Consider the following 25,587-nt stretch of genomic DNA (forward strand, 5'->3'; position numbering starts at 1 on the left):
CACAGATGAAATATTTATGTACTCAGAACACTTGTGTTGTCACTGCAGATGGTGTGGGACAGTTTGGTTATCCATAGAGAAAAAAAGGAAGTTGGATTTCCACCTCGTAGCAGATTTGAAAATCAGCTCAGATGAATTAAGACATAAATGTGAAAAGCAAATTTCAAATTTTAGAATGTACAGGAGAGTACTGTTCCTAACTGAGGGCCTTCTTAAGGAAGAGATAAAAATGCACAGATCATAAATGAAACCTTTGAAAGATTTGACTATTGAAATACAAATTTCTGCATCCAAAAATCACCATAGAATCTCAGATAAGTCATAGGCTGGAGCAGACATTTCCACAGCATCAGCCAATAAACAGCGACCAGAATAAATAACCAGCAACCAGAACAAGGGCTTCCCAGGTGGCGCTAGTGGTAAAAAATCCACCTGCTAATGCAGGAGACTCAAGAAACAGTTTCCATCTGCAGGTTGGGAAGATCTCCTGGAGTAGGAAACAACAACCCACTTCAGTGTTCTTGCTGGAAAATTCCACGGGCAGAGGAGTGTGGCAGGCTGCAGTCCATAGGGCTAAAAAAAGTCAGACATGACCGAACAACTGAGCAGAGCAATCAAAATAAATAAAAACGTCCACAAATCAAAAAGGGAAAACAGCAGCAGGAACATGTAGCAGGAACGGGCAAAGTGTGTAAGAAGAAACTCAGTTCTAATGAGGTGGATGAAACTGGAGCCTATTATACAGAGTGAAGTAAGCCAGAAAGAAAAACACCAATACAGTATACTAACGCATATATATGGAATTTAGAAAGATGGTAACAATAACCCTGTATACGAGACAGCAAAAGAGACACCGATGTATAGAGCAGTCTTTTGGACTCTGTGGGAGAGGGAGAGGGTGGGATGATTTGGGAGAATGGCATTGAAATATGTATAATATCATATATGGAATGAGTCGCTAGTCCAGGTTCAATGCACGATACTGGATGCTTGGGACTGGTGCACTGGGACGACCCAGAGGGATGGTATGGGGAGGGAGGAGGGAGGAGGGTTCAGGATGGGGAACACATGTATACCTGTGGCGGATTCATTTCGATGTTTAGCAAAACCAATACAATATTGTAAAGTTTAAAAATAAAATAAAATTAAAAAAAAAAAAAAGAAGGAACTCAGGATAGGAAAGTGGGCTGAAGAGCAGACCTGTAAAAGCCGTCAGCTATTACTTGTAGTCAGGGAAATGCAAATGAAACCCACCTCTCAGTTCAGCTGAAATTAAGAAACCTAACAGTCTCAAGTTTTAGAGAAAGTGAAAGTGAAGGTCACTCAGTCATGTCCAACTCTTTGTGACCCCCATGGACTATACAGTCCATAGAATTCTCTGGGCCAGAATACTGCTGTGGGTACCCTTTTCCTTCTCCAGGGGATCTACCCAACCCACGGACTGAACCCAGGCCTTCCACGTTGCAGGCGGATTCTTTACCAGCTGAGCCACAAGGGAAGGCCCAAGTTTTAGAGAGGATATGGAGAAATGAGGATTCCCTTGTGGTGTTGGTGGGTTGATGGAATCGCTTTGGAAACTAATGTCAGGTATCTAACCCACTGGCACTCACACGGGAGTAGTTCCTGTGTGGGTACGTGCCCTGGAAGGTCCCTGGCCAAATGCACAGAGACCACTGAGGCAGCATCACATATGGTAGCGAAAGCCTGGACGCCTCTTCACGCTTCATCCTCAGGAGAGTGATGAGAAGAGTGTGTTCTGTCTGGGCAGCAGGACCCTGAGTGGATGACCTGCAATTACCCATATTAACATGGGTCAGAAGCAATGTTAATCTAAGAACAGCAAGATTCAGAATAATGCAAATCATATGATAATTTTTAATTCACTTTAAAAATTGAAGCAGAGTTGGTTTACAGTGTTACGTTAATTTCTGCTGTATAGCAAAGTGACTCGGTTATACATGTACATACGCGTATATACATACATATGTGTGTTCTTTTTCATTCTTTCCCATTATGGTTTAGCATATGATACTATTTAAATAAGGATGAACACATCTTGTTTCCAGACATACTGTGTAACAATATTGTTTATGGTGTATATACACTAGAAGTGTAAAAGCCTGCATGGGAATGATTAACACCAAAGTCAGGGCTAGGTGGGTGTGGGGAGAGGAGGAATGAGACTGAGGACTTCTCCTCAAGGACCTTCAGGTACATTTTTTTTTATATTAGCTCATTTTATTTTTTTCCATATTACCTTATACATTGCTGTTAGCCATGAAGTAACACAAAGCAAATATTGAATGCTTTTATTTTTTTTTAACTTTTTTGTATTTTTAAAAATTTATTTATTTTTAGTTGAAGGCTAATTGCTTTACAATATTGGTTTGATTTCTGCCATACCTCAGCATGAATTAGCCATTGGTGTACATATGTCCCTTCCCTCTTGAATCCCCTTCCCCTTCAGCTACATTTTAATGTTTTATTTCTTAAGCTGGGAGTAGGTACACAGAGCTTTAAATATTCATTGTACCTTTCTGAATGTGTGAAATAATACATACTTTACACTTAAATGAATACAAAAAAAGATAAACTGCTGCTGTTGCTGCTAAGTCGATTCAGTCGTTTCTGACTCTGTGCGACCCCATAGACGGCAGCCCACCAGGCTCCCCGTCCCTGGGATTCTCCAGACAAGAACACTGGAGTGGGTTGCCATTTCCTTCTCCAATGCATGAAAGTGAAAAGTGAAAATGAAGTCGCTCAGTCGTGTCTGACTCTTCATGACCCCATGGACTGCGGCCTGCCAGGCTCCTCCGTCCATGGGATTCTCCAGGCAAGAGTACTGGAGTGGGGTGCCATCGCCGTCTCCGAAAAGATAAACTAAGTTAACATTAACCAAGAGAAAGCTGGCGTAATAGTAACATCAGCCAAAATAGAAGGTGAAAGAAAGCTTTCTTAAAAAGAAGAAACTGCATCTGCATAACAATAAAGGGAAGATTCAGTGTAAGAACACGGCCCCCAAAAGCAAAGATTGACGAAATTACAAAGAGAAATAAAAAGCCCACTCTCTTTTCAGGGATATATATTTCCAGCAAACGGAAGGATGAAGCTGATGACATTAGAAAGGATCAGGAATCAGCTGATGCCTACAACTGATAGTGGATAAAATGCTCATTCGGGGGCACAGAGAACTTCTGCAGAAACTGATCACTTGTTAAGTCATTCAGGAAATCCCTACAAGTATTAAAGAATTGCTCTCCTACAGTGAACATGCTTCTTATAAAAAACAAGTTTTACTTATTTCTTTAAAATTTGGCCGTGTTCTGTGACATGTGGGATCGTATTTCCCTGTCCAGGGATCGAATCTGCACCCGCTGGATTGGAATGTAGTGTCTTAACCACTGGACCAGCAGGGAAGTCCCAGAGCACATCCTTGGCATTACTGAGATAGATGGAAACCACCAGTAAACAATCACATAAAATCGTCCCCATATTTGAAAGCTGAGGGATTGCGTTGAAGAAGACATCATAGTGGATAGTACAGAATACTTAGAACTGAATAATAATTAGCAAAACTTAGAGGATGAGTTTGAAGCAATGCTTAGAGAAAAATTTAGAATCTTAGAAGCAACTGTCAAAATAAGAAAATGACTAAAAATAAGAGAATGGCTGAAAATAAATATGTTAAATACTCATCTTAAAAACTAAAAAAAAGACTAATAGAGTAAACCAACGAGAAACTGAAAGCAGGAAAAAAATAATGCTAAGAGCAAATGTTAGTGAAACAGAAAACTGACATACCAAGATAACAAAATCATAAAAAATTCATTATCAGTAAGTGCATGGGCATTCAGTCATGTCTGACTCTTTGCGACCCATTGGACTATAGCTGTCTGAGGGCTACAGATGTTTACAGATGTGTATCCTTCAGGGATGGCACCACCAGGCATTTCTGGGTTGGTGTCTCAAAGTGTCTTGAGTGTGTGACAGGTGTCCTGGAGGCCTGTGTTAGGACAGCAGTTGATCAGAAGGTCAGATTCCATCTGAGCCTCCTGGCTCCGCTTCAGAGCTCTCTCCCTCCATAGCTCTGTGAGGCAGGGGCTTCGTTTTGTCCACTGATGATCATAAGTGCCTGAAGGTTGCGTGGCGCACGACAGGCACTCTGTTTGCTCAGTGAAGGTAGATGCAAGTAGTCTGAAATAAAGGGTTAAAAAATCGAATCCAATTCTGTGTGAAGTAGAGCGTCATAGCTAAACTGCACTTATCTCAGTAATATAGTAATTTGTCAATGTAATTTCCTGATCTCTACATGTTAAAGAGAAAATAAGCATATCAATAGATGTAGAAAGTAAAATGTTGACATTATGATGAAAAACATGTTATACAAAGAACCTAAAATACTAAGGACTCAAAAACAAAAAAGCAACCCAAAACAAACCCACAGCTAGGTGGGGTAGCTAATATGGGTGAACTTCCTTTTTGAAGGGACAGAGATGTTCTGAAATTGACTGTGGTAGTGGTTGCAATGGCACCCCACTCCAGTACTCTTGCCCGGAAAATCCAAGGGACGGGGGAGCCTGGTGGGCACCGTCTGTGAGGTCGCACAGAGTCGGACACGACTGAAGCGCCTTAGCAGCAGCGGCAGCAACGGTTGCGTATACTTGTGAGTGTACTGAAAACCACTGAACTGTGCACTTTAAGTGACTGAAATACATGATATGTTAACTTTATCTCTTAATTTCTTCTGAGAATCCCTTAGAAGAAATGAAGTAGCCCTCATAGTCCACAAAAGAGTCCAAAATGCAGTACTTGGGTGCTATCTCAAAACTGCCAGAATGATCTCTGTTCGTTTCCAAGGCAAATCATTCAATATCACAGTAATCCAAGTCTGAGCCCAATCCCTAATGCCGAAGAAGCTGAAGTTGAACATTTCTATGATGACCTACAAGACCTTCTAGAACTAACACCAATAAAAGATGTGCTTTTCATCATAGGGGACTGGAATGCAAAAGTAGGAAGTCAGGAGATACCTGGAGTAACAGGCGTTTGGCCTTGGAGTACAAAATGAAGCAGGACAAAGGCTAACAGAGTTTTGCCAAGAGAACACACTGGTCACAGCAAACACCTTCTTCCAACAACACAAGAGATGACTCTACACATGGACATCACCAGATGGCCAACACCAAAACCAGATTGATTTATATTCTTCACAACCGAAGATGGAAAAGCTCTATACAGTCAGCAGAAACAAGACTGGGAGATGACCGTGGCTCAGATCATGAACTCCTTATTGCCAAATGCAGATTTAAATTGAAGAAAGTAGGGAAAACCACTAGACCATTCATGTATGACCTAAATCAAAGTGGAAGTGACAAATAGATTCAAGGGATTAGATCTGATAGACAGAGTGCCTGAAGAACCTTGGACAGAGGTTCGTGACATTGTACAGGAGGCCGTCTGTGATCAAGACCATCCCCAAGGAAAAGAAATGCAAAAAGGCAAAATGGTTGTCTGAGGAGGCCTTAAAAATAACTGAGAAAAGAAGAAAAGTGAAAGGCAAAAAAGAAAAGGAAAGATATATTCATCTGAATGCAGACTTCCAAAGAATAGCAAGGAGAAATAAGAAAGCCTTCCTCAGGGATCAATGCAAAGAAATACAGGAAAACAATAGAGTGGGAAAGACTAGAGATCTCTTCAAGAAAATTAGAGATACCAAGGGAACATTTCATGCAAAGATGGGCTCGATAAAGGACAGAAATGGTATGGATCTAATGGAAGCAGAAGATATTAAGAAGAGGTGGCAGGAATACACAGAAGAACTATACAAAATAGTATCTTCATGACCCAGATAACCATGATGGTGTGATCACTCACCTAGAGCCAGACATCCTGGAGTCCAAAGTCAAGTAGGCCTTAGGAAGCGTCACTACAAACAAAGCTAGTGGAAGTGATAGAATTCCAGCTGAACTATTCCAAGTCCTAAGAGATGATGCTGTTAAAGAGCTGCACTCAATATGCCTGCAAATTTGGAAAATTCAGCAGTGTCCACAAGACTGAAAAAGGTCAATTTTCATTCCAATCCCAAAGAAAGGCAATGCCAAAGAATGTTCTACATACCACACAATTGCACTCATCTCACACATTAGCAAAGTAATGCTCAAAATTCCCCAAGAAAGGCTTCAATAGTATGTGAACCGTGAACTTCCAGATGTTCAAGCTGGATTTAGAAAAGGCAGAGGAACCAGAGATCAAATTGCCAACATCTGTCGGATCATTGAAAAAGCAGAATTCCAGAAAAACATCTGCTTTCTTGACTACACCAAAGCCTTTGATTGTGTGGATCACAAGAAACTGTGGAATATTCTTCAGGAGATGGGAATACCAGACTGGCTTACCTGCCTCCTGAGAAATCTGTATGCAGGTCAAGGAGCAACAGTTAGAAATGGAAATGGAACAATGGACTGGTCCAAATTGGGAAAGAAGTACATCAAGGCTGTATGTTGTCACCCTGCTTATTTAACTTATATGCAGAGCACATCATGGAAAATGCTGGGCTGGATGAAGCACCAGCTGGAATCAAGTTTTCTGGGAAAAATATCAATAACCTCAGATATGCACATGACACCATCCTTATGGCAGAAAGCAAAGAGGCACTAAAGAGCCTCTTGATGAAAGTGAAAAGTGAAAGTGAAGTCACTCAGTCGTGTCCGACTCTTAGTGACCCATGGACACCAGGCTCCTCCGTCCATGGGATTTTCTAGGCAAGAGTACAGAAGTGGGTTGCCATTTCCTTCTCCAGGGAATCTTCCTGACCCAGGGATCGAACCCAGGTCTCCCACATTATAGACAGATGCTTTACCATCTGAGCCACCAGGGAAGTCAAAAGTGAAAGAGGAGAGTGAAAAAGTTGGCTTAAAACTCAGCATTCAAAAAACAAAGATCATGGCATCTGGTCCCATCACTTCATGGCAAATAGATGGGGAAACAATGCAAACAGTGACAGACTTTATTTTCTCGGGCTCCAAAATCACTGCAGATGGTGACTAAAGCCATGAAATTAAAAGACGCTTGCTCCTTGGAAGAAAAGCTGTGACCAACCTAGACAGCATATTAAAAAGCAGAGATATTACCTTGCCTACAAAGGTCCATCTAGTCAAAGCTATGGTTTTTCCAGTAGTCCTGTATGGATATGAGAGTTGGACCATAAAGAAGGCTGAGTGCCAAAGAATTGATGCTTTTGAACTGTGGTGTTGGAGAAGACTGTTGAGAGTCCCTGGGACTTCAAGGATATCCAACCAGTCCATCCTAAAGGAAATCAGTCCTGAATATTCATTGGAAGGACTGAAGCTGAAGCTCCAATACTTTGGCCATCTGATGTGAAGAACTGACTCGTTGGTGCTGGGAAAGATTGAAGGCAGGAGGGGAAGGGGATACCATGGATGAGATGGTTGGATGGCATCATTGACTCAATGGACATGAGTTTGAGCGAGCTCTCGGAGTTGGTGATGGACAGGCATGCTGCAGTCCAAGGGGTTGCAGAGTTGGACACGACTGAGCAACTGAATGAACTATATCTAAATAAAACTGTTATTTTAGAACGACCATAGCAAACATTGCAGATAAAAGATTGTTGATGGTGAATTTCATGTACAACTTGACTGGACCATGGGCTGCCTAGATTGAACACTGTTTCTGGGTATGTCTATAATGGTGTTTCTGGATGACATGAACATTTGAATGGAGGACTGAGAAAGCAGATGTGGGACCTCGTCTAGTCCACTGAAGGCTTGAGTAGAGCAAAGGCTGAGTGGGGGAGAGTCCGTTCTTGCTGCCCAGTGTGTTTGAGCTGGGACGTTCGGCTTCTCTTGCCCTCGGACTCAGATTTGGGCTGAAGCTTACACCGTCGTGTCTCCCAGTCGGCTGTGGGTCTTGGGACGTACTCTCCATAACCACAAGACAAGATATACCCAGACATCTCCTGTTGCTTTTTGTTTCTTTGGAGAACTCAGACTAGCACAGGTTGAAAGCATTGTGACTAAAGAAAAACCAAGGCTAGCTAGCATTCAGGCAGTTGAAGTCGATGTAATAAGGAAAAGGAAGAGGCAGGAGGCCTGGAGAGGATGCACAGGTGATGTGATTACACAGAGACCCAGAGAGTCAGCTAGAAACGGTAAGGGAAGCCAGCAGTGCTGCTGAACACAAGAGAAGCGTTGGAAGATAGAGCCTTTCTATATACCTGTATTGCTAAGTTAGAATATTCGACTAAAATGAAGGATTTCACTTACAGTAGTCACAAAAGCTATGAGTTACCCAGAAATAAATCCACAAGAAGTATGCAAGACCTTTACATGTGAAATTATAGCTAGTTATTAAAAGACCCGAAGAACTGAAAACAAATGTTTTTAAGGGGGAAGGCTTACTGTTGTAAAGGGATCAGTTCTCCCTAGTTTAATCAGTGATTCAAATCCCAACAGAACTTCTCTTGGCATTCAGCATGTTGATTCTATGGGACAGTAAATGTCCAAGAATAGCAAAGGCAATCAAGGTGGAGTGATTTGCCCCGCGGTGTGTCAGGACTTACTATAAAGCTACCATAATGAAGATTTTGACGTCTAAAGACAAAGTACCAGAGAACAGACTAGGAAGCCCAGAAGCATGCCCAGGCTTTTGTAGGAAGTTGGTCATATGCAAAAGATGGCATTTAAATCAATGGGGGATGGGTGGGGTATGGGGTAGGGGTGGAATGGTCAAAAAATGAGCCTTCTGTGTGGGAGAAAAGTTGATTTTCATCCTCATGGTAGACAGAACATAACCACAAACTCCAGTTGGATTAGAGATCTAAAAACCAAATTTTAAAATGATTCAGAGAAAATGTAGGAAAATTTGCCATGACCTTGGGATGGAGAGGGACTTCCTAAGAGGCAAAAAGCAGAAACCATAAAGGAAAGACTGATACATTTGACTTCATTAAACTTTTTAATAATTCAACAAATTAGTTAAAAGCAAAAGGACACAAGCAGATTTTTCCAGCAGACATTGGAGATAGAGGACTAGTATATACAAGACTCACTTTATTTATTTTAAAAATTAATTTATATATTTTAATTGGAAAAAAAAGAATGTACATATGGAAGTCAGCAAGAAAAGATGAGTCACGAGAAATATAAGCCAAAGAGTTGAAAGGGCCACAGAAAGGAGATCTGAGCAGATGTCCCACCTGACTGGCTGCTGCTTCACCCTGTGGGCTGGGAGCTATCAGAGGGTGTGACGGTGCTCAGTTTGGGACGAGGGTGTGAGGAAGACACAGCCTGAGTTGCTGATGGGACAGTAATTTGGGATAAGCGCTTTGGAAACATCTAGTTAAGTCAAGAGTGTGCAGAACCTGTGATCCAGCAGGCCCGGTTCTAGGCCAGCTTCATGTGCACAGTGGGCACCTCGAAGTGCCCATCAGAAGGTGGGTGAATGTGTGGGAGGGCCCTGGGCAGCACTTGCCAGGAATAGTGGGCTCACGTGTCCACATGGGTCGACTTCAAGGATGCAGCAGTGACTGAACAGAACGGTGTGTGTAGTCAGGCGCTTTTCTCTGCATGTTTGGAGCACGCATGGTATATTGTGTGTGTACATGTGTGTGGTGTAGATGGGAACGCACACTGGATTTGTGATTGTGGTTGCCTGTCAGGGTGATCATGGGCGGTGGGACCTGATGCAAATACGACAAACCGTCAGCAGTCTCCATCTTGAGTGGGGGACGCATGAAAGTCTGTTATCTTATCCCCTTGCATTTTTCCAAAATACAAATGCAAATGAGACCCGTTTCCTGATGGGGCAAGGATTGTGTGTAGCCGCTCTCAAAGCCTGGCCCACTGGACTGAGGAGGTAGCGAGCTGGAGGGTCAGAGGCCGCGGCTGCTGTCTGGCCTTGAGAGCTCATGCCGCCCCTGAGCCCTGAGTTCCTCACCTGCGTGAGGACCTGTGACCTGGCAGCTGGGGACGTGGGGAGCCCACTGGGCAGACCCCCCTGCGCTGACCCCACGCAGCCCAGTGCTGGTCTCCTCGCCTTTGCTCGCCTTCTCTCCCGAGAGCTCTTTTTCCGTTCTTGGCAGAGACTGAGCCCAGCAGCCATGGCCCTTCTGGAAGTTCCTTTGGAGGCCCCTGGGCTGCCTTGCGTGTCATCCAAGAACCTGTGTGTGCACACACGTATGCCCTGGGCTCAGCTGTCCCTCCCTGGGCATGTGTGTGGGCTCTGGGGGCTGTGAGATGCGCCTGGGTGCTCTCCCTCCCTTCCTCCGCAGATCCTGACCGGGGAGGACTGGAATGCGGTGATGTACCATGGGATCGAATCACAAGGTGGAGTCAGCAAGGGCATGTTCTCGTCTGTGTACTTCATTGTCCTGACGCTGTTTGGGAACTGTATCCTCTGTGGGCTGGGCGAGGTGCCTCCTGGGTCCCTCTCCTCCTCACCCACTGTGGTGGGGTGGGAAGGGAGGACTCGGGGAAAGACATGGGCTTTGAGCCTGAGGGCAGCTGTTTGTTTTGTTTTCACTTTAATTTAAATTAATAATTAGGTTTTGGCACCAAGCTTTTAAAAAACCTCCCCCTGGTAGAAATGAATCTGCAGGGAAGCACAAGGGAAGGTCTTGTGTGGAGGACGCTCCTCAGGCTTGTGTCTGGAGTCGGGAAGGGGCTCTGCGGGGTCAGGGCAAGCCCAGCTGGGGAGGCTCTGCAGCGGGTGTCCCCATCCTGCCTGACTGGAGTGTTTCCCTGTGGCTGGACCCCAAGGGGCACGACCTTCATCCTGCTCTCTGGGCATGGCAAGGCCTCTGGGTTGCCCGTGGCTTTGGTTGATGCCAGGAGGCAGCAGCTGACCTCAGTGTGCTGTCTCATGGGCTGCTGCAGCCCTGCGCAGGTTCATCCATGAGGCAGAACCCTGGGGTGCCGTTCCCCCTGAGTCCCAGGGTATTAATACCTCCTTGCCAGACAAGGGGGCCTGAGCTGCAAGGTCACCTACCCAGAGATTGCGTCAAGGAGGCTAGGGGGCTGCCTCCCAGCAGCTAGGCTGGGCTGTGTCTGACGGGGGCTGACATGGCTGGAGGGTTGGGGGATCAGGGGACATCCAGGAAGGAGGCAAGGCTGGCCAGGACCTGGGGAGATGGGCCCCTGTGTTGCATGGAGGAAGCCGTAGCCTGACCCTGGGGAGGCTGGGGCATAGACGTCCTTCCTTAGCTGGAGCCACCAGACACCCTGCTGAACGTCTTCCTGGCCATCGCTGTGGACAACCTCGCCAATGCTCAGGAGCTGACCAAGGTATGTGGGTGGGTGCACCCGTGCAGCCCAGGGATGGGTGGATGGGGGTCAGGCCATGTCACTCTGGAGAGGCGGCGGCGTCAGGAGGGGGCAGGTCCTGCTTTAGGAACGTGTGGCCGTTGTCCAGGGCTCTCCTCAGTTCCTGGATATGCAGGGATGTGGGGGCACAAGAGGCAGGGGACACTGTGCCAGGAAGGGGGGTGACTGTGAGGGCCACTTCTGGGAAGTCAGGACCTGGGAAGGATGACCAGAAAAACAGGAGGCGGGGTGGGAGCAAGAGGTGGCCCACAGGAGACGCAACCCAGAGGCAGACCCAGATGATGGGGGCACGGCTGCCCTGGCTTCAGGATTGAAGGGCACGGGGGCTTCAGTGTGTGAAGTGGGGGCTGTGTCCTCTCAGAATGAGAGACATCGTGAGGTGGGCCCTAGGGGACATCCGGTCTGAACACCCTAAAGGGCAGGGAGGGGACCCTGTCGTCATTCCCAGGAGTGAGGGTCCCTTATGTTCATCCCCAGATGGTGAGGCGACCCTGGGATCCTCTCTGGGAGGGGAGGGGACCCCTGTGTTTGGTCTCCTGTGTGAATGGCTGAGCTCGGGTGGCCCTGTGTGGTGCTGCCCTCGGATTCTGGGCCAGGCTGGTGGCTGGAGGAGCAGCTGGTGTTTGTTCCAGCGCATCCGCACCCAGCGGGATGGCTTTCTCTCCAGGCTGTGCCCTGCGGGAGCCAGCTAATAGTCATCTCGCATCCCTGAGCCTGTGGGGGATGTGATCACACACGTCTCCCTGTGGCATCCCTCCGGGTGATGCGGCTTACTTTGACGCTGTCTGTCCCGGATGGTGCAGCCTCGGGCTGGCGCTTTGACAAGCTTGGCTGCTGGTGCGAAGGGGCTGTGGTCCGGAGGCCTGAGGACGCTCTGACCCTCAAGGGCGCGCACCTGCTGTCTGTGTGCGTGTGTACACCTGTGTGTCTGTCTGTGTGCTCACCTCCACTGTCCCTGACAGCCACCCACTCAGTCCTGCATGTCCCAACACTTAACACTGTCCCTGCTCTGGGGCTTGACTTGGGTCTCCCCTGGGGAAGCTGGGCTCTGGACGTCTCTGCGACTCCGGTGTCCATGTGCTCCTGGCCCTGCCTCCCCACCTGGCCCCCTGAGAAGAATGTTCCCCCAGGGGCTCATGGGTGCACCTGCCTCTGCCTCCGCTCGACTGGGCTGGGCTGTGCCTGTGGGTCTGGACTCCTCCCTTCCTCTGAGGGTCGGGAATCCCCCTGGCCTGCCTATTACTGTTGTCAGTCGGTTGGTGGACTGAATCTCGCAATCCAGGAGCAGCTGGAGAGTGGCCCAAGCCCCTGGCTGGGGGCACCGGTGTAGCCACAGAGCACTTCTGGCATCAGGATTTCTGGAGCCCCGTGAACCAGGGGTGCTCAGCAGCCTTGGTGATCTGGCACCAGCTGTCCTGAGCTTGAGGGCAAAGCTCTCACTGCCTCTTCAAGGTTGTCAGTGGGAGGACGTACTGACAGGCTGTGTCCTGGGGCCCTGTGTCCGGGCCTGGACACCCTGTGTGGTGACCCCTTTGGACACACTGCCCTAACTCAGGGGTCCCCTCCCTTTTGGAGGCGGAAGTGGAGGCCTGTTTGAGTCAGGCTCTGGGCACTCCTGGGCTGGCCAAGGGTCCCAAAGAGTGGGGCTTGGTGCTCCCTCCTTCGTGCTCCCGCTAATACACGGTAGTGTCAATTGTTTTTTGAAGTAGAAATAAACCCACGTCAAGTTTGTAGAACACCCACTGGAGTGACTTGAGGACCATAAACCAGGATGGAGCCTGGAGCTGGAGGAGGGGCGTCCCTTTGGGGCTTCGTGGTGGGTCTGGTTCTGCTGCCCTCCGGGGCCTGAAGCTGGCAGCTCTCTTCTCTATGGTGGGAAATGTACAGACAGCTCACAGGGGCTTACTTGCCATTACTGTGCCCTAAAAGCAAATTCAAGGATGTTTGGGATGTGTTGGGAATGCCAGCTTCCAGAGGAGCCAGGTGGGCCTGGGGTTGGGGTCATGAAGGAAATAAGGGTGGTCCCAGTGATGTAGCTGGACCACACAGAGACTGGTGGGCCTGTAGACTCAGCCTAGCGCTCTCAGCCTAGAGATCTGAGGAGTAGAACATTTTGGTTTTGCCTGGTGACATGGGCTCGGGGCTGGAGGGTCCGTCCTCCTCCACGTGGAGTGGGCAGAGGTGGGGCAAGGCGTCTGCTCAGGTGTCACATGCCGGCCCGGAGGCAGAGAGCCTCGGGGCTCTTCTCCAGGAGCTCAGTGAGGAATGGAACCCATGGTCAGGCACAGTCACCGCTGGGGATAGGTGGTCGGATGTGACCCGGTAGGTCCGGGTGGAGAAGCTCTGAGGTTGTGAGGTGGCCCTGCTAGGCACTCCTGGGGAGGGCTCCCGTGGGCGGTGCTGCGGGGCACCTGGGCTCAGGGCGGCCAGCTGCCCCTTGCGCTGGCTCACTGCTCTGGGGCAGAGACAGACTTCGTTCCAGTGAGACAACTGCTGGGGTAGGCAGGAGGGGGAGCAGGTGCGAATAGAAAGAGGGGTTTGCATTTCACCAGAGTGAGACTGACATGCAGGAATGTGTTCCTGGGCTGGAGCTCCAGAGTGGTGCTGTCAGCGGTGAGCATGCGGGGAAGGCTGCTGACTGGGGACTGTCACCTGCAGAGATGGGCATAGCAGGGGTGTCTGGAGCCTGGTGGATCGTGCTGAGGCAGGAGCCAGCTGTCTGGCCTTCAGCTCAGGGGGCGGGAAGGATTCAGAGGCTCTAGGATGAAGAGCTGGTGGCACGAGAGGAGGTCAGGTGGGGCTGAGGCTTCTGTGGAATCTCAGAGTGGACACAGCACTCTCAGGCTAGCTACAGTTTTCTGTCTGTCCAAGCAGGACGAAGAGGAGATGGAAGAAGCAGCCAATCAGAAGCTTGCTCTGCAAAAGGCCAAAGAAGTGGCTGAAGTCAGCCCCATGTCTGCCGCGAACATCTCCATTGCTGCGTAAGGCTCTAGGAGTGGGTTATGGGGTGGTGGCAGGGTTGCTGCAGAGCCCAACTCCTCCTGGGGCTTCTAGAGAGGGCCCTTGCCTTGATTGGAGCCTCTCAGGACACAGCCCTCCCCAGGAGCTGAGGTGGGAGCAGTGGCTCTCCTCCCCGGCAGGGGCCTTTGAGCAAGGAGACCACCAGGTAGAGCCTCTGGCTTCTCCCTGCCGGGATGAGAGTGAGGTGTTGGCGGTGCTGTGGGTGGGAGCAGCCTGCTGATGGCGGTCCCCCTGGACAGTCTTGGGCGGCTCCAAGTATGTCTGACTTCGGCTCAGTTTTTCAGAAATGTGTTTTGTGAGGCGAAAGATTCAACATGGTACTTCAGCAGCCCAAGAGTCAACACAGTTTCCCAAAGCATCTTTGAGTTTTTAATGTTGGGACAGAGGTCAAGAGGTGGCCTCTCTGATGAGAGGTGGCTGCTCTGCTCTGATGAGAGGAGGTCAGGTGGGGCTGAGACTTCTCTGGAGCCTCCAGGCACCTTGCAGGAGCACCGCTGCTGTGCTATGGCCTTCAGAGTTGGGGCAGAGCACCCAGCCCAGGGCCAAGAGCTGCAGTGGCTGCGGGAGGTCGGCCCCCGGCAAGAAGGTGGGAAAGTCTGGTCCCGTGTCTGGTCATTGGGTGACCGCAGGAAAGCACACGAGGGTTGGGGCCAGACTGAGTCCACCTGGAGCCACCAGTCTTGCCTCCAGCCCCACGCTCACCACCCGCCGGCCCCTCCGGCTCCGGGGCTGACCCATGGGCCCTCGCTCTGCAGCTGCGCCCCTCTGCTGTGCTGACTGAGGTCAGAGTGCCAGGGGTAGCCTCAGGCCCTTCCGCGGTGATGCAGGCGGCAGCGCTGAGTGCTCTGGGGGGATGAGTCTGAGGAAGTGTGCACATGCACGGGTGGGGTCGTCTTAGCAGCTCGGTCTCACCTGGAAGTCACAGGGCCATGGCCTGTTTTCTAGGAGGGCATTTGCAGAGGTCCTGTCTCTAAGGTGACCAGAGGTGGTGGCCTGTGTGGGAGAAGAAGCAAAGGGAGGTCCCAGGCCCTGAGTGAAGGCGGGGCAGGGGCCTGCAGAGAGCCAGGCAGGACACGGCTGCCACCACTCCGCCAGCTGCTGGGGCCCTGGAGCCCAGTTATCCTGGAGTCTTGTTGTCTGGCCAGTGCACCTGCTCTGTCTGCTTGGTCCTGGGCTTACAGTGACCCTGGTGACTTCCTGTCACAGCCTCTTCTCCCAAACTGTGTAAGCTGCTGGCAGTCTGCGTGGAGGATGTGGTGGCGGCTGACCAGTCTGTTCACGAGGGCCTTGTGTGGATTCTGTGTACTGTTTGCCTTCATGCTGTTCTGGGGGGAGTGTGATGTCCTATGTCTCTGCTGCTGGCCAGGGCTGCCCGCTCCTTGGGAATGTGTGGCAGGGCATCCACCCCGACCTGGGCAGAGACCCCAGAGAGGAGGGGCCCCCGGCACAGCCACAGGGAGCTTGTCCAGACACCAGAAAGGGAGGGCTGGATGCTCTTTCTGTTTCTCCGTCCCCACCCTGTTCAGGACGCTGCTGTGCAGGAACCAGGCTGTGGACCTATGTCCCCAGGGCCTGGGGGACACTTGGTGCTCCCCTCACAGCAGGCCCTGAGCTCGGTGCTGATCTGTCCATGCTGTGGCCAACCTGGGGTGTGTCCAGGTGCTGGCCCCTGGGTCCTCCTGTGGGTTCTGCAGGCCCACCCAGGATGCAGCTTTGGGTCCTCAGCCCACCTCTGATGCACGTACAGGGGCTCTGATGTGACCCCCCGAGGTCCCATTTCCTGGAGGAGGTCTGGCCTCAGGCATGGGGGTGGGGTGAGGCCGCTGTGCGTGGCTGTTCATTTTTCTCCGTCAGCTGAGGCATCTGAGGGCGGGGCCTCCCTGAGACGGCTGCTCCCACGTCCGTCTGTCCATCTGCCTGGCTCCCTGCTCCACTGGCAGCACCAGCCTCTCACGGTCACTTCTCTGTCTGAGCTGCTGAGGTTGGGGGACAGGGTGTCCCCCGCCAAATCTGCTCCCCAAGCTGTGCTGTGTGGCCTGTGAGACGGGGCCTGCTGAGATGTGCTCTGTGGGCCTCGGATGCTCGGGGCAGTTTTAGGGTCTCTGATGTTTGAAGGGCTCTGTGGACCTTGCCCGAGACTCTGTGCTGGCCCCGCCTGAGTGGGGTGTCCGAGTCACTCGAGCCTCCGTGGGGACCCCAGTGTGTGGCTGCAGGGGACAGTCCTCTCAGGCTCCCTGGAGGGGGGACACTCAGGCCGATGTGGTCATCCGAGTTCTCGGCTGCATCAGCCTCAGGAGCGCTGGTGCCCATGGCCCCTCCTGCACACGCGTTCACACTCACAGCCACTCTTGATGTTCACAGTCTCAGTCACACTCACACACACTCACAAGTTCACACACGGGGTCATGCACACTGCTTTGCTCACTCTCTTGGACACACGTGCCTCTCTGCATGCAGGGTCAGCAGGCCCGTGAGTAGTTTTGAGCTTCTCACATGTTTGTCGACTCAGCCTTGAGAAGGCAGAGTTGGATACCCACCTGGTCCTCCCCTGGGGAAGCTACCTTGAAGGGAAATGACTGTAAAGAGATCTCTGGTTTCTCTCTATTGATTTTGGAAAAGCTTCTAGAAAGACACTCAAGGGAAGATGGGCTGTTGATGGAACCTGTTTGCCCCTGGGAAGGGTGGTGGTGAGTGGGAGGCAGTGACTCAGAGCCTGGGCAGCCTTGGCTGGGGGCCAAGCACAGTGGTCGGGAAGCAGGGCCCAGGCAAGGCCGCGAGCAGGTAAGGCCCCTGTGTCAGCCATCTCTGCTCCGTCTTGAAGGGGTTAGTGGTCCCCAGCACTAACTGGGGGATGGAGGCACCAGGTCCGACAGAGGAGGGCTGTTGAGAATTGCAGGGTGGGAGGTGCCTGCTCTTTCCGGCCCCGCTGCCCTTCCAGGGGCAGTGGGCACAGAGCTGGGTTGGTCGGCTCAAGGTAGCCTTCCTGCCCTCCAGCCGTGGTGGTTGCTGCTGTGCTGGACGTGCGTGCTCTCTCAACTTCTCCTTTACCCCGAGGTCCCGGCCGGTGTCGTTCTGACGAAGCGTCCCTGGCCTCCGGCCTGGATGCACGCCGAGCCTCTGTCCTGACCAGTGCGGCTGGCGCGTGCTCTGGCCCTCTTGGAGCGCTCTCTGGTGTTCTCACTTTGTTCTGTTTTGTTTTTTGCATGTGCAGTTTTGTAAAGCAAACTCGAGGTACTGTATCTCGCAGCTCATCTGTCTCCAGCGTAAACTCACCGTGAGTCTCTCTGCTACGATTTCCATCTGTGGCTTCATGATAACTACACACCAGCACCTTTGCCCCTAACTCTGCTTTCCCACTTCAAGTCATTCGCTTCAGGGGGCAGCTCCAGGACCACCTCCCGCGCCCCTCTGGGGACACAGGCTCACTTCCTGGCGCCCTCACATCCTGCTCAGCCTGCTCCCGGGATCAGGCTCTCTGAGCTCAGCCCCTCCTCCTCTCCTGGTCGTCCTCTCTGCTGTCTGTCCCTGTGCGGTCACTCTGGCATCATGAGCAGGTCTGCTTTTCCTGAGGTGACCACCATGGGGAGCCGTTGGCTGTCTCCTTGCAGCTCCTGTGAAGTAGAAGTAGAGGGTCCTCAGGGGCTCAGGGCATATGTGGGGCCCTCCTGCTCCAGCCTGCCTTACCTGGGAGAGGACGTCTCTGTGATCCTTAGGAAGTTCTAGCGAGAGCAGAGCTGCTGCCTGTTTGCAAGGCTGCAGAGACAGGGAGAGCCTGAGGTGGGGCCACAGGAGCACTGAGGTGGCCCTGCTGGGGGGTGACACCCGTCTGACTGTCCCCAGGGGCTTCTTCCTGCAGGTGAGAAGTCCCTGGGGATGGCCGGGTGCCCTCCCTGTGCCCTGGTGCTGACTGGCGCTCCCGCGGTCCCTGAGCCCCACCCCCTGTTGCTGGGCAGCACAGGGCTGGGCTGGTGCGGCCACAAGAATGCAGAGCTGCTGCTGTTCGGCCCCCAATGCCCACAGGATAAGAGTCTGGGCCCCAAATGATTGACTCCAGGCTGGCAGAAAACGCGATGCATCGCAGGTACCCACAGTGTTGCACCTGGGCTGCTTCTGCTTGTCACACTAGGGGTGACTGAGGGGTGACAGCTTTCTCAGCGCAGAGACCCCAAAGCAGAGCCATGCCACAGAGGCTCCTTCTGAGTCCTGTCAGCACGTGGCCGAACTCAGCTCTGCAGGCAAGCCGGGCTGGAACGTGGTGGGGCGGCTCCTCCCTGGGCCTCCTTCAGGGAGGCCTTTGCCTGGGTCTGAGCCGCCTGCCACTCTGCACTGGGGGTCTCTTGCACATCCTGAGCTGCTTGGGAACTTGGTGGAGAGGCATGGGGGGGAGGCGAGCACTGGTCACAGTGCGCCATGCGTCGGGCAGAGCAGGCACAGAGAGGCCCACAGGCGGGTGCACCTCAGCAAGGCTCAGACCCAGAGACACGTCCAGAGAGGCAGCCATGCTACATGCTGGGTGGGCACAGATAGTCCTAGGGGGCGGAGGCCCAGCGTGGCAGCAGTCCAGTGGGAGTGGGGCTGGGAAGTTATGCAGGGAGCCTGGATGCACTCTCTAGTCCAGCAGGCAACCCGCCTCTTCGTGGACTTGAGCTGGTTCCTCGGTGGGACGGAGCTGTGTCTGAGGGTAAGGGTGAGGGCAGAGCCGTTCCTCCTGAGCCACCACGTGTCCCCATCATCTTCACTGCCTGCCTGTTTGTGTTCTGGCAGACGGCACAGGCCCCGGGGCTCATGGCTGCATCTGAGCAGGCCGCCACCTGCTGCCCATATGGCTCAGAGTCCAGGTCCATCTCCGGCTGCTGGGCTGATAAGGAGGCTGACCAGTGGCTGGCTGTCAGCTCTCGTGGCCTCCTGCACCCGGGGAACTCCCCCTGGTGGCTGTTGTCCACTGTACAAGGTTCAGTCTTGTTCAGAGTCGGACCCTTTGTTTTGATGCCAGCTGGGGATGGGGAGGTCCCCTGGGGCTCTGGGTTGAAGGCAAAGAAAGATAAGGTGGGTCTGTTGCGAGGTGACCTCGGGAACGGGGCAGCAGGTCAGGGCTTGGGGGGTCAGCTAAAGGTGTGGGTCGGCAGATGGCCGGAGAGGCCGGCAGTTGTCCCTGTGTGTCTCCTGCCTGCCCTCCGGCTGGGCCCCCCAGGGACAGACATCAGGCTCTGCTGCTCTCATACTTCCGAGGTGCTCTCCTGGAAATGGCTCCCCACCCTGAACCTGGACTAACCCTACAAAGGGCAGGACTAGTGTGGTGCTCCGTGGCCGCAGCCCAGAGCCGGGGGTGGGGCCTGTCCAGCCCGGCCCTCAGGGCCCTTGGGTTGTGGCTCTCGGCTGTGCTGTCAGCGCAGCTGGGGTCTGGCCAAGGCCTCACGTCTCCTTTAGACACTCTTTCCCTCTTGTCCTTGCATGCGTCCGGTCCTGGCTCCGTCAGTGCCTTGCTGTGGACCCTGTGGGTCACAGCTCTGTGCGCAGTGTGCCGTGGGGACAAGAGGAGGGCGTGAGGGCTGGGGAGGTGGCCAGATGCCACCTGATCCAGATGCCACGGCCATCCTTGTCCTGTGCTGCCCCTGCTGCCCAGGGGGTTCTAGGAACCTCTAGAGGGGAAGGCAAGACTGGCCCTCTGAGGCATTTTCCACTTGGCCAAGGTGGTGTTGGGGTCACCAACTCTGGGGTCTTGTCTAGTGAAAATTGCAGAATGCAAAGGGCTTCCATGCACCCTGGGCTGTGGACCCCCCGTGACCATGTGGGTGAGCTTGGCGGATGGCCATCAGGGCCTTCAGGAGCCTGTGCCATGAGGGCTGAGCCTGGGCCACAGGCCATTCCTGGTGCCGGAGAGCTCTCAGCCTCTGTGGAGCCAGGAGAGAGGGGGTACTGGTGACCACAAGAGGGGGTGTCCAGCCCCAGACCTGATGCTGGGTTGCTGGGCATTCAGCAAATGGTCATTGAGCTGAGTGGCAGCTGCCCAAATGGGTCTGACCAGCTCAGGGAGAGTGCTTGCCCGACTCCTGAGGGCCAGCTGTCCCAGGGCCCCTCACTCCCTGGGCCGCCCTCCCCTCTGCTCCTGATGACCCGCTCTTCTTGAGTTCCCTCTCAAACACCCTCTGTGTGCTTCTGGCCAGTGACTCTCCTCCTGGAGGGAGAGACGGAGAAGCCCCTCCTTAGGCAGCCCCCACCCAGTCCCACTCCATTTGGACGCTGCCCCCCTCCTTGCCCCATTTTGGCCTTCCTGGCAGGTGGCCCCCCTGCCCGAGAAGCCCGTCTGCCACCTCATGCTAGTGCCTGCCATTCCCACTGCCCTGCAGCCCTCGTGCCCTCCGGCCTGGGGCCCCCACCTCAGGTGAGGCTCTCTCAGTCTGTGGGCTCCGCCACAAGGGGCATAGGGACGAGGTCTGTTAGCCCGGGTATCTGCCACCGACTCAGCCCATCCACTCTGCTGGGCTGGCCAGGACTCCTGCCGCCTTCTTCCCTCCTCTCGCCCTGCGTCCCTGCGTCCTCTGCCATCCGTCCATCGCTCTGTGTCCATCAGTGGCTTCCCCTGCGGAGCAGAGAGGTGGGACGCAGCGCAGGGGGCTCACAGGGGCGGTCTCCCCACAGCAGGCAGCAGAACTCGGCCAAGGCGCGCTCGGTGTGGGAGCAGCGGGCCAGCCAGCTGCGGCTGCAGAACCTGCGGGCCAGCTGTGAAGCGCTGTATAGCGAGATGGACCCCGAGGAGCGCCTGCGCTTCGCCACTTCCCGCCACCTGCGGCCCGACATGAAGACGCACCTGGACCGGCCGCTTGTGGTGGAGCCAGGCCGGGATGGCGCGCGGGGGCCTGCGGGGGGCAAGGCCCGGCCCGAGGGCGGGGAGGCCGGCGAGGGTGCCGACCCGCCGCGCAGGCACCACCGGCACCGCGACAGGGACAGGGACAAGGCCGCAGCCCCGGCGGGGGAGCCAGACAGGGCGGACGCCCCGAAGGCGGAGGGCGGGGAGCCGGGGGCCCGGGAGGAGCGGGCGCGACCGCGCCGCAGCCGCAGCAAGGAGGCCGCAGGCCCCCGCGAGGCCAGGAGCGAGCGAGGCCGCGGGCTGGGCCCGGACGGCGGCCGGCGCCACCACCGGCGGGGCTCCCCGGAGGAGGCCGCGGAGCGCGAGCCCCGGCGCCACCGCGCGCACCGGCACGCGCCGGAGCCGAGCAGGGAGGGCGCGCCCGGGAGCAAGGGCGAGCGGCGAGCGCGGCACCGCGGCGGCTCCCGGGCCGGGCCCCGGGAGGCCGAGAGCGGCGAGGAGCCCTCCCGGCGGCACCGAGCGCGACACAAGGCGCCGCCCGCACACGAGGAGGCGGAGAAGGAGGCCGAGGCGGAGGACAGGGACAAGGAGCCCCGAAACCACCAGCCCAGGTGAGTCGGCGCGGGGCGGGGGCGCGGCCCCGGGCGGGGACGGTCCGCCTTGTTGGTGCTGTGCGAGAAGGCCTTTCACCGCGTGCTGGGGAGCTTGGCTCAGGGAGATTTAGCCTAGTAGTCTAAGGTGCCCAGGTGCAAGGGAGGCTTAGGGCAAAATCGTTGGGACTGGTTGGGATCAGGAAGACTTGGAAAGAACAAGGTGACCCAGAGAGAAGAGAAAAATGGGGAGCACTGTGACGGAAGGAGGGTCAGGAGAGCCTGGGGGAACCTGAGGAGGCCTCCAGGCTAAGGGTGTAACGGAAGGGGGCTGGGCTGTGTGCCTCTGACAGAAAGGACCCTGCCCTGTTCCCTCCCCAGGCCAGCCAGCCTGGTCCCGCGCTGGGACAGGATTCCCAGGGTGACTATGAGAGCCTGGGGGTAACAGGGGCTGCTAGGCTGAGACCAGCCATCTCTACACTTGCCAACAGGTCACAGACCACCCGGAACTCTCATAGTCAGAGGCTGCAGCTCAGGATCAGCCCCACCTAGGCAATGTCTTTGCAGAGCTCTGTGCTTGGCCCTGGTGGGGCCCCAGATAGGTAGGCTTAGGGTAACATCCTCTTCCAGGCTTCTTTATTCTGCCAACAGTTCTGTTACATACACATAATGTGATGTCAGCCATGCCTGGCCTTTTGCCAGGGAAAAACAGGTGAGTCAGCTGCAACCCTACCTTTCAGATCCCAAAACACAGAATGTATAGGATGATAAAAGTCAAAACAGAGGAGGTGGTCAGGGATTTATTTGATCAGGATAGGGGTTTAAGAAGCTGGGTTTTGCAAGTAGAATAGGAGTTTGGGGCTACATCACTCTGATGTGCATTATTGGTTGCAGGGAGTCGCACTGTGACCTGGAGGCCAGTGTGGTCATTGGTGTGGGCCCTGTGCATGCCCTGCCCAGCACTTGTCTAGAGAAGGTGGAAGAGCAGCCAGAGGATGCAGACAATCAGCGGAATGTGACTCGCATGGGCAGTCAGCCCTCAGATCTGAGCACCGCTGTGCGTATCCCAGTGACGCTGACCGGGCCTCCCGGGGAGACCACGGTTGTTCCCAGTGAGTATCTCCCCTCAGCAGCTGGGCAGGGCCCCCCTTGTGTGGGCCCACTTTGTGCTCCTTCTTCCCCTCCTGCTCCGCAGCGGCCACCTGGGGACAGAGCTTGCCTCTGGGTCTCTCTCAGCTGGAGAGTCTGTGCTGCCGGCATCTGTGCCTCCACGCCCCTTTGCTTTCCAGGGCCCAGAGGAGCACTGTCACTGTTACAGGTCACTTAAGCCTTAGTCTCCTCGCTTCCAAAATATTTGCAAGTTCCCAGGTAAGTGCCAGGCATGGTGTTAGTGCAGAGGCCCAGCAGGAGGGAGCGTGACTGGCTGTCCTCCTGGGGCCCAGAGTCTCGTCAGGAAGACAGACCACAACATGGTTACAGCTCTTCACAGTCGTACCAGTGCTGCCAGGAACTATGGCCACAGACCAGCCTGAGGTTGGGGGTTAGTAGGGGAGAGGACGAGGGTCTCAGGGTGGTGGTCTTCCATGCTGCCTGGTCCCTGCTCTGCGGTTCCTCCCAGGCCTTTGCTTGCGGTCCTGAAGGAACGGTGGTTGCACAGCTGACCGTGTTCAGGCACTGAGGGCACAGGATAATAAAAACGTCAACCTCCTGGTTTCAGACTAGCCCCTCACACTATGCGCAAGGGCACCGGTGTTTCGTGAGCACCAAGGACAGAGAAAGCATTCCCAGGGGCAGAGCTGACGTGAATTCCAGATGGAGATATAGTCTCAGGCAGACCTAGATGCTGCCACCCGCCTGCGTGTGTGCAGACCTGTCCACACACAGATGCGAGCACACACGTGCTCTCACCTGCGGTGCTCTCACCTGGGGCCGGGTGTGACGGTGCAGTTGGAGCTCTGGCTGCTGAGCCTTCCCTTCCTCACTGCTTCCTTGGAAGGAAGCTTTCCCTGGTCCCTTGTGCTGTTTTACCTCCCACAGCGGTAGTGTGTGTGTTTTCCCTGACTCCAAAATGAGCCCCTGGGTATGCTTCTTTCTGGATCAGCTTGAGGGTCCCACCTGGCTTTTGCCGACAGAAACCTAGATGTGGCCCCTCCCCCTGACCCGGCAGCCGCTGGCCCTTTTACTGCGTCTGTCATTTGCCTTTTCCACAATGCCATACGGTTGGATTTGCATAGTATGCAGCCTCTTCAAATTGGCTCCTTTCACTTACCCATGTTCGTTTAAGGTTCCTCCGTGTCTTTTCATGACTTTATAGCTCATTTCTTTTTTGTGCTGAATACTATTTGGTTGTTGGGGTGGACCACAGTTTATTTATCCATCCATCTGTTGAAGGACACCTTGGTTGTTTGGAAAATTTTGGCAATTATGAATAAAGCATTCATGTTCATGAATAAGCATTCATGTTCAGGTTTTTGTGTGCGCATACATTTCCAGCTCATTTGGGTAAATATCTAAGAGTGTGATTTTTGGACTATATGGTGAAACTGCATTTATCTTTTTTAAGAACCTGATCTAACAAATTGGCTGTATCGCTTTACATTCCCACCAGCAATAAATGAGAATTCCTAGTGCTTCACATGCCTCTCCAACAGTTGGTACTGCCCATGTTTTGAATTTTCTCCATTCTAGTAAGTGTGTAATGATATCTCATTTATTAGCTTATAATTCCTTAATAACACATGATGTTGAGCTTCTTTTAATATGCTGATTTAATATCTGTATATCTTCTTTGGTTAGGTGCCTATTAATCTTTTGCTCACTTTTAAATATTTTATTTGAAAAAAATTGTAGAGACTTAATTTTTTAAAGAGCAGTTTAAGTTTCAGAACAAAATTGGGAGGAAGGTACCAAGATTTCCATATACTCTCTGCCCCCACACATGCAGTAGCCTCCCTATTACTCATCAGAATGGCGCTTTCTTTTTTTAACCAAAGATGAACCTACATTGGCACATCATAATCACTCAAAGTCTATAGGTTACGTTAGAGTTCACTCTTGGTATTGTACGTTCTGTGTGTTTGGACAAATGTATAATAAGATACATCCATCACTGTATGGCCACACGTACAGAATATTTTCAGTACCCTGAAAACTCTCTGTGCTCTGCCTGTCCGTCCGTGACTCCCACCACTGACCTCTCCATGGTCCGCGTTGTTTCGCCTTTTCCAGAATGCCATGTAGTTGGAATCATACAGTATGTAGCCTCTTCAGATTGACCTCTTTCCCTTACCAACATGCAATTTAAGGTTTCTCTGTGTCTTTTCATGGCTTGATAGCTCATTTTTTTTTTCAGTGCTGAAGAACATTCCATAATGTTATTATCCAGGGCTTCCCTGGTGGCTCAGCTGGTGAAGAATCCGCCTGCAATGCGGGAGACCTGGGTTCAACCCTGGGTTGGGAAGATCCCCTGGAGAAGGGAACGGCTTCCCACTCCAGTATTCTGGCCTGGAGAATCCCATGGACTGTATAGCCCATGGGGTCGCAAAGAGTCAGACATGACTGAGCGACTTTCACTTCATTTCAACATTCCATTATCTGGATGCACCTTAGTTTATCCATTCAACTACTTGAGAACATCTTGGCTGCCTCCAAATTTTGGCAATATGAATAAAGCTGCTATAAACATTTGTGTGCACATTTTTGTGTGGACATAAATTTTCAGCTCCTTTGGGTAAGTACTAAAGAGAACGATGGTTGGTTCACATGGCAAAAAAATATTTAGTTTTGAAGAAACCACAAAACTGGCTGTACCATTTTGCATTCCCAC

At 53.0% G+C, this 25,587-nt stretch overlaps 1 protein-coding gene across 1 annotated transcript in view; it reads left to right on the forward strand.

Moving 5' to 3' along the window:
• Positions 1-25,587, forward strand: part of CACNA1B (calcium voltage-gated channel subunit alpha1 B) — a 216,485-nt gene that overhangs the window by 103,736 nt on the left and 87,162 nt on the right. The window contains exons 16-20 of the mRNA XM_070799820.1: positions 10,292-10,409; positions 11,236-11,303; positions 14,217-14,323; positions 21,003-21,782; positions 22,656-22,873. Coding sequence (XP_070655921.1) covers positions 10,292-10,409; positions 11,236-11,303; positions 14,217-14,323; positions 21,003-21,782; positions 22,656-22,873 — 1,291 coding nt within the window. The remainder of the gene's footprint in view (positions 1-10,291; positions 10,410-11,235; positions 11,304-14,216; positions 14,324-21,002; positions 21,783-22,655; positions 22,874-25,587) is intronic.

The sequence above is a fragment of the Bos indicus genome, chromosome 11, assembly GCF_029378745.1.
Source record: "Bos indicus isolate NIAB-ARS_2022 breed Sahiwal x Tharparkar chromosome 11, NIAB-ARS_B.indTharparkar_mat_pri_1.0, whole genome shotgun sequence".
NCBI lineage: Eukaryota > Metazoa > Chordata > Mammalia > Artiodactyla > Bovidae > Bos > Bos indicus.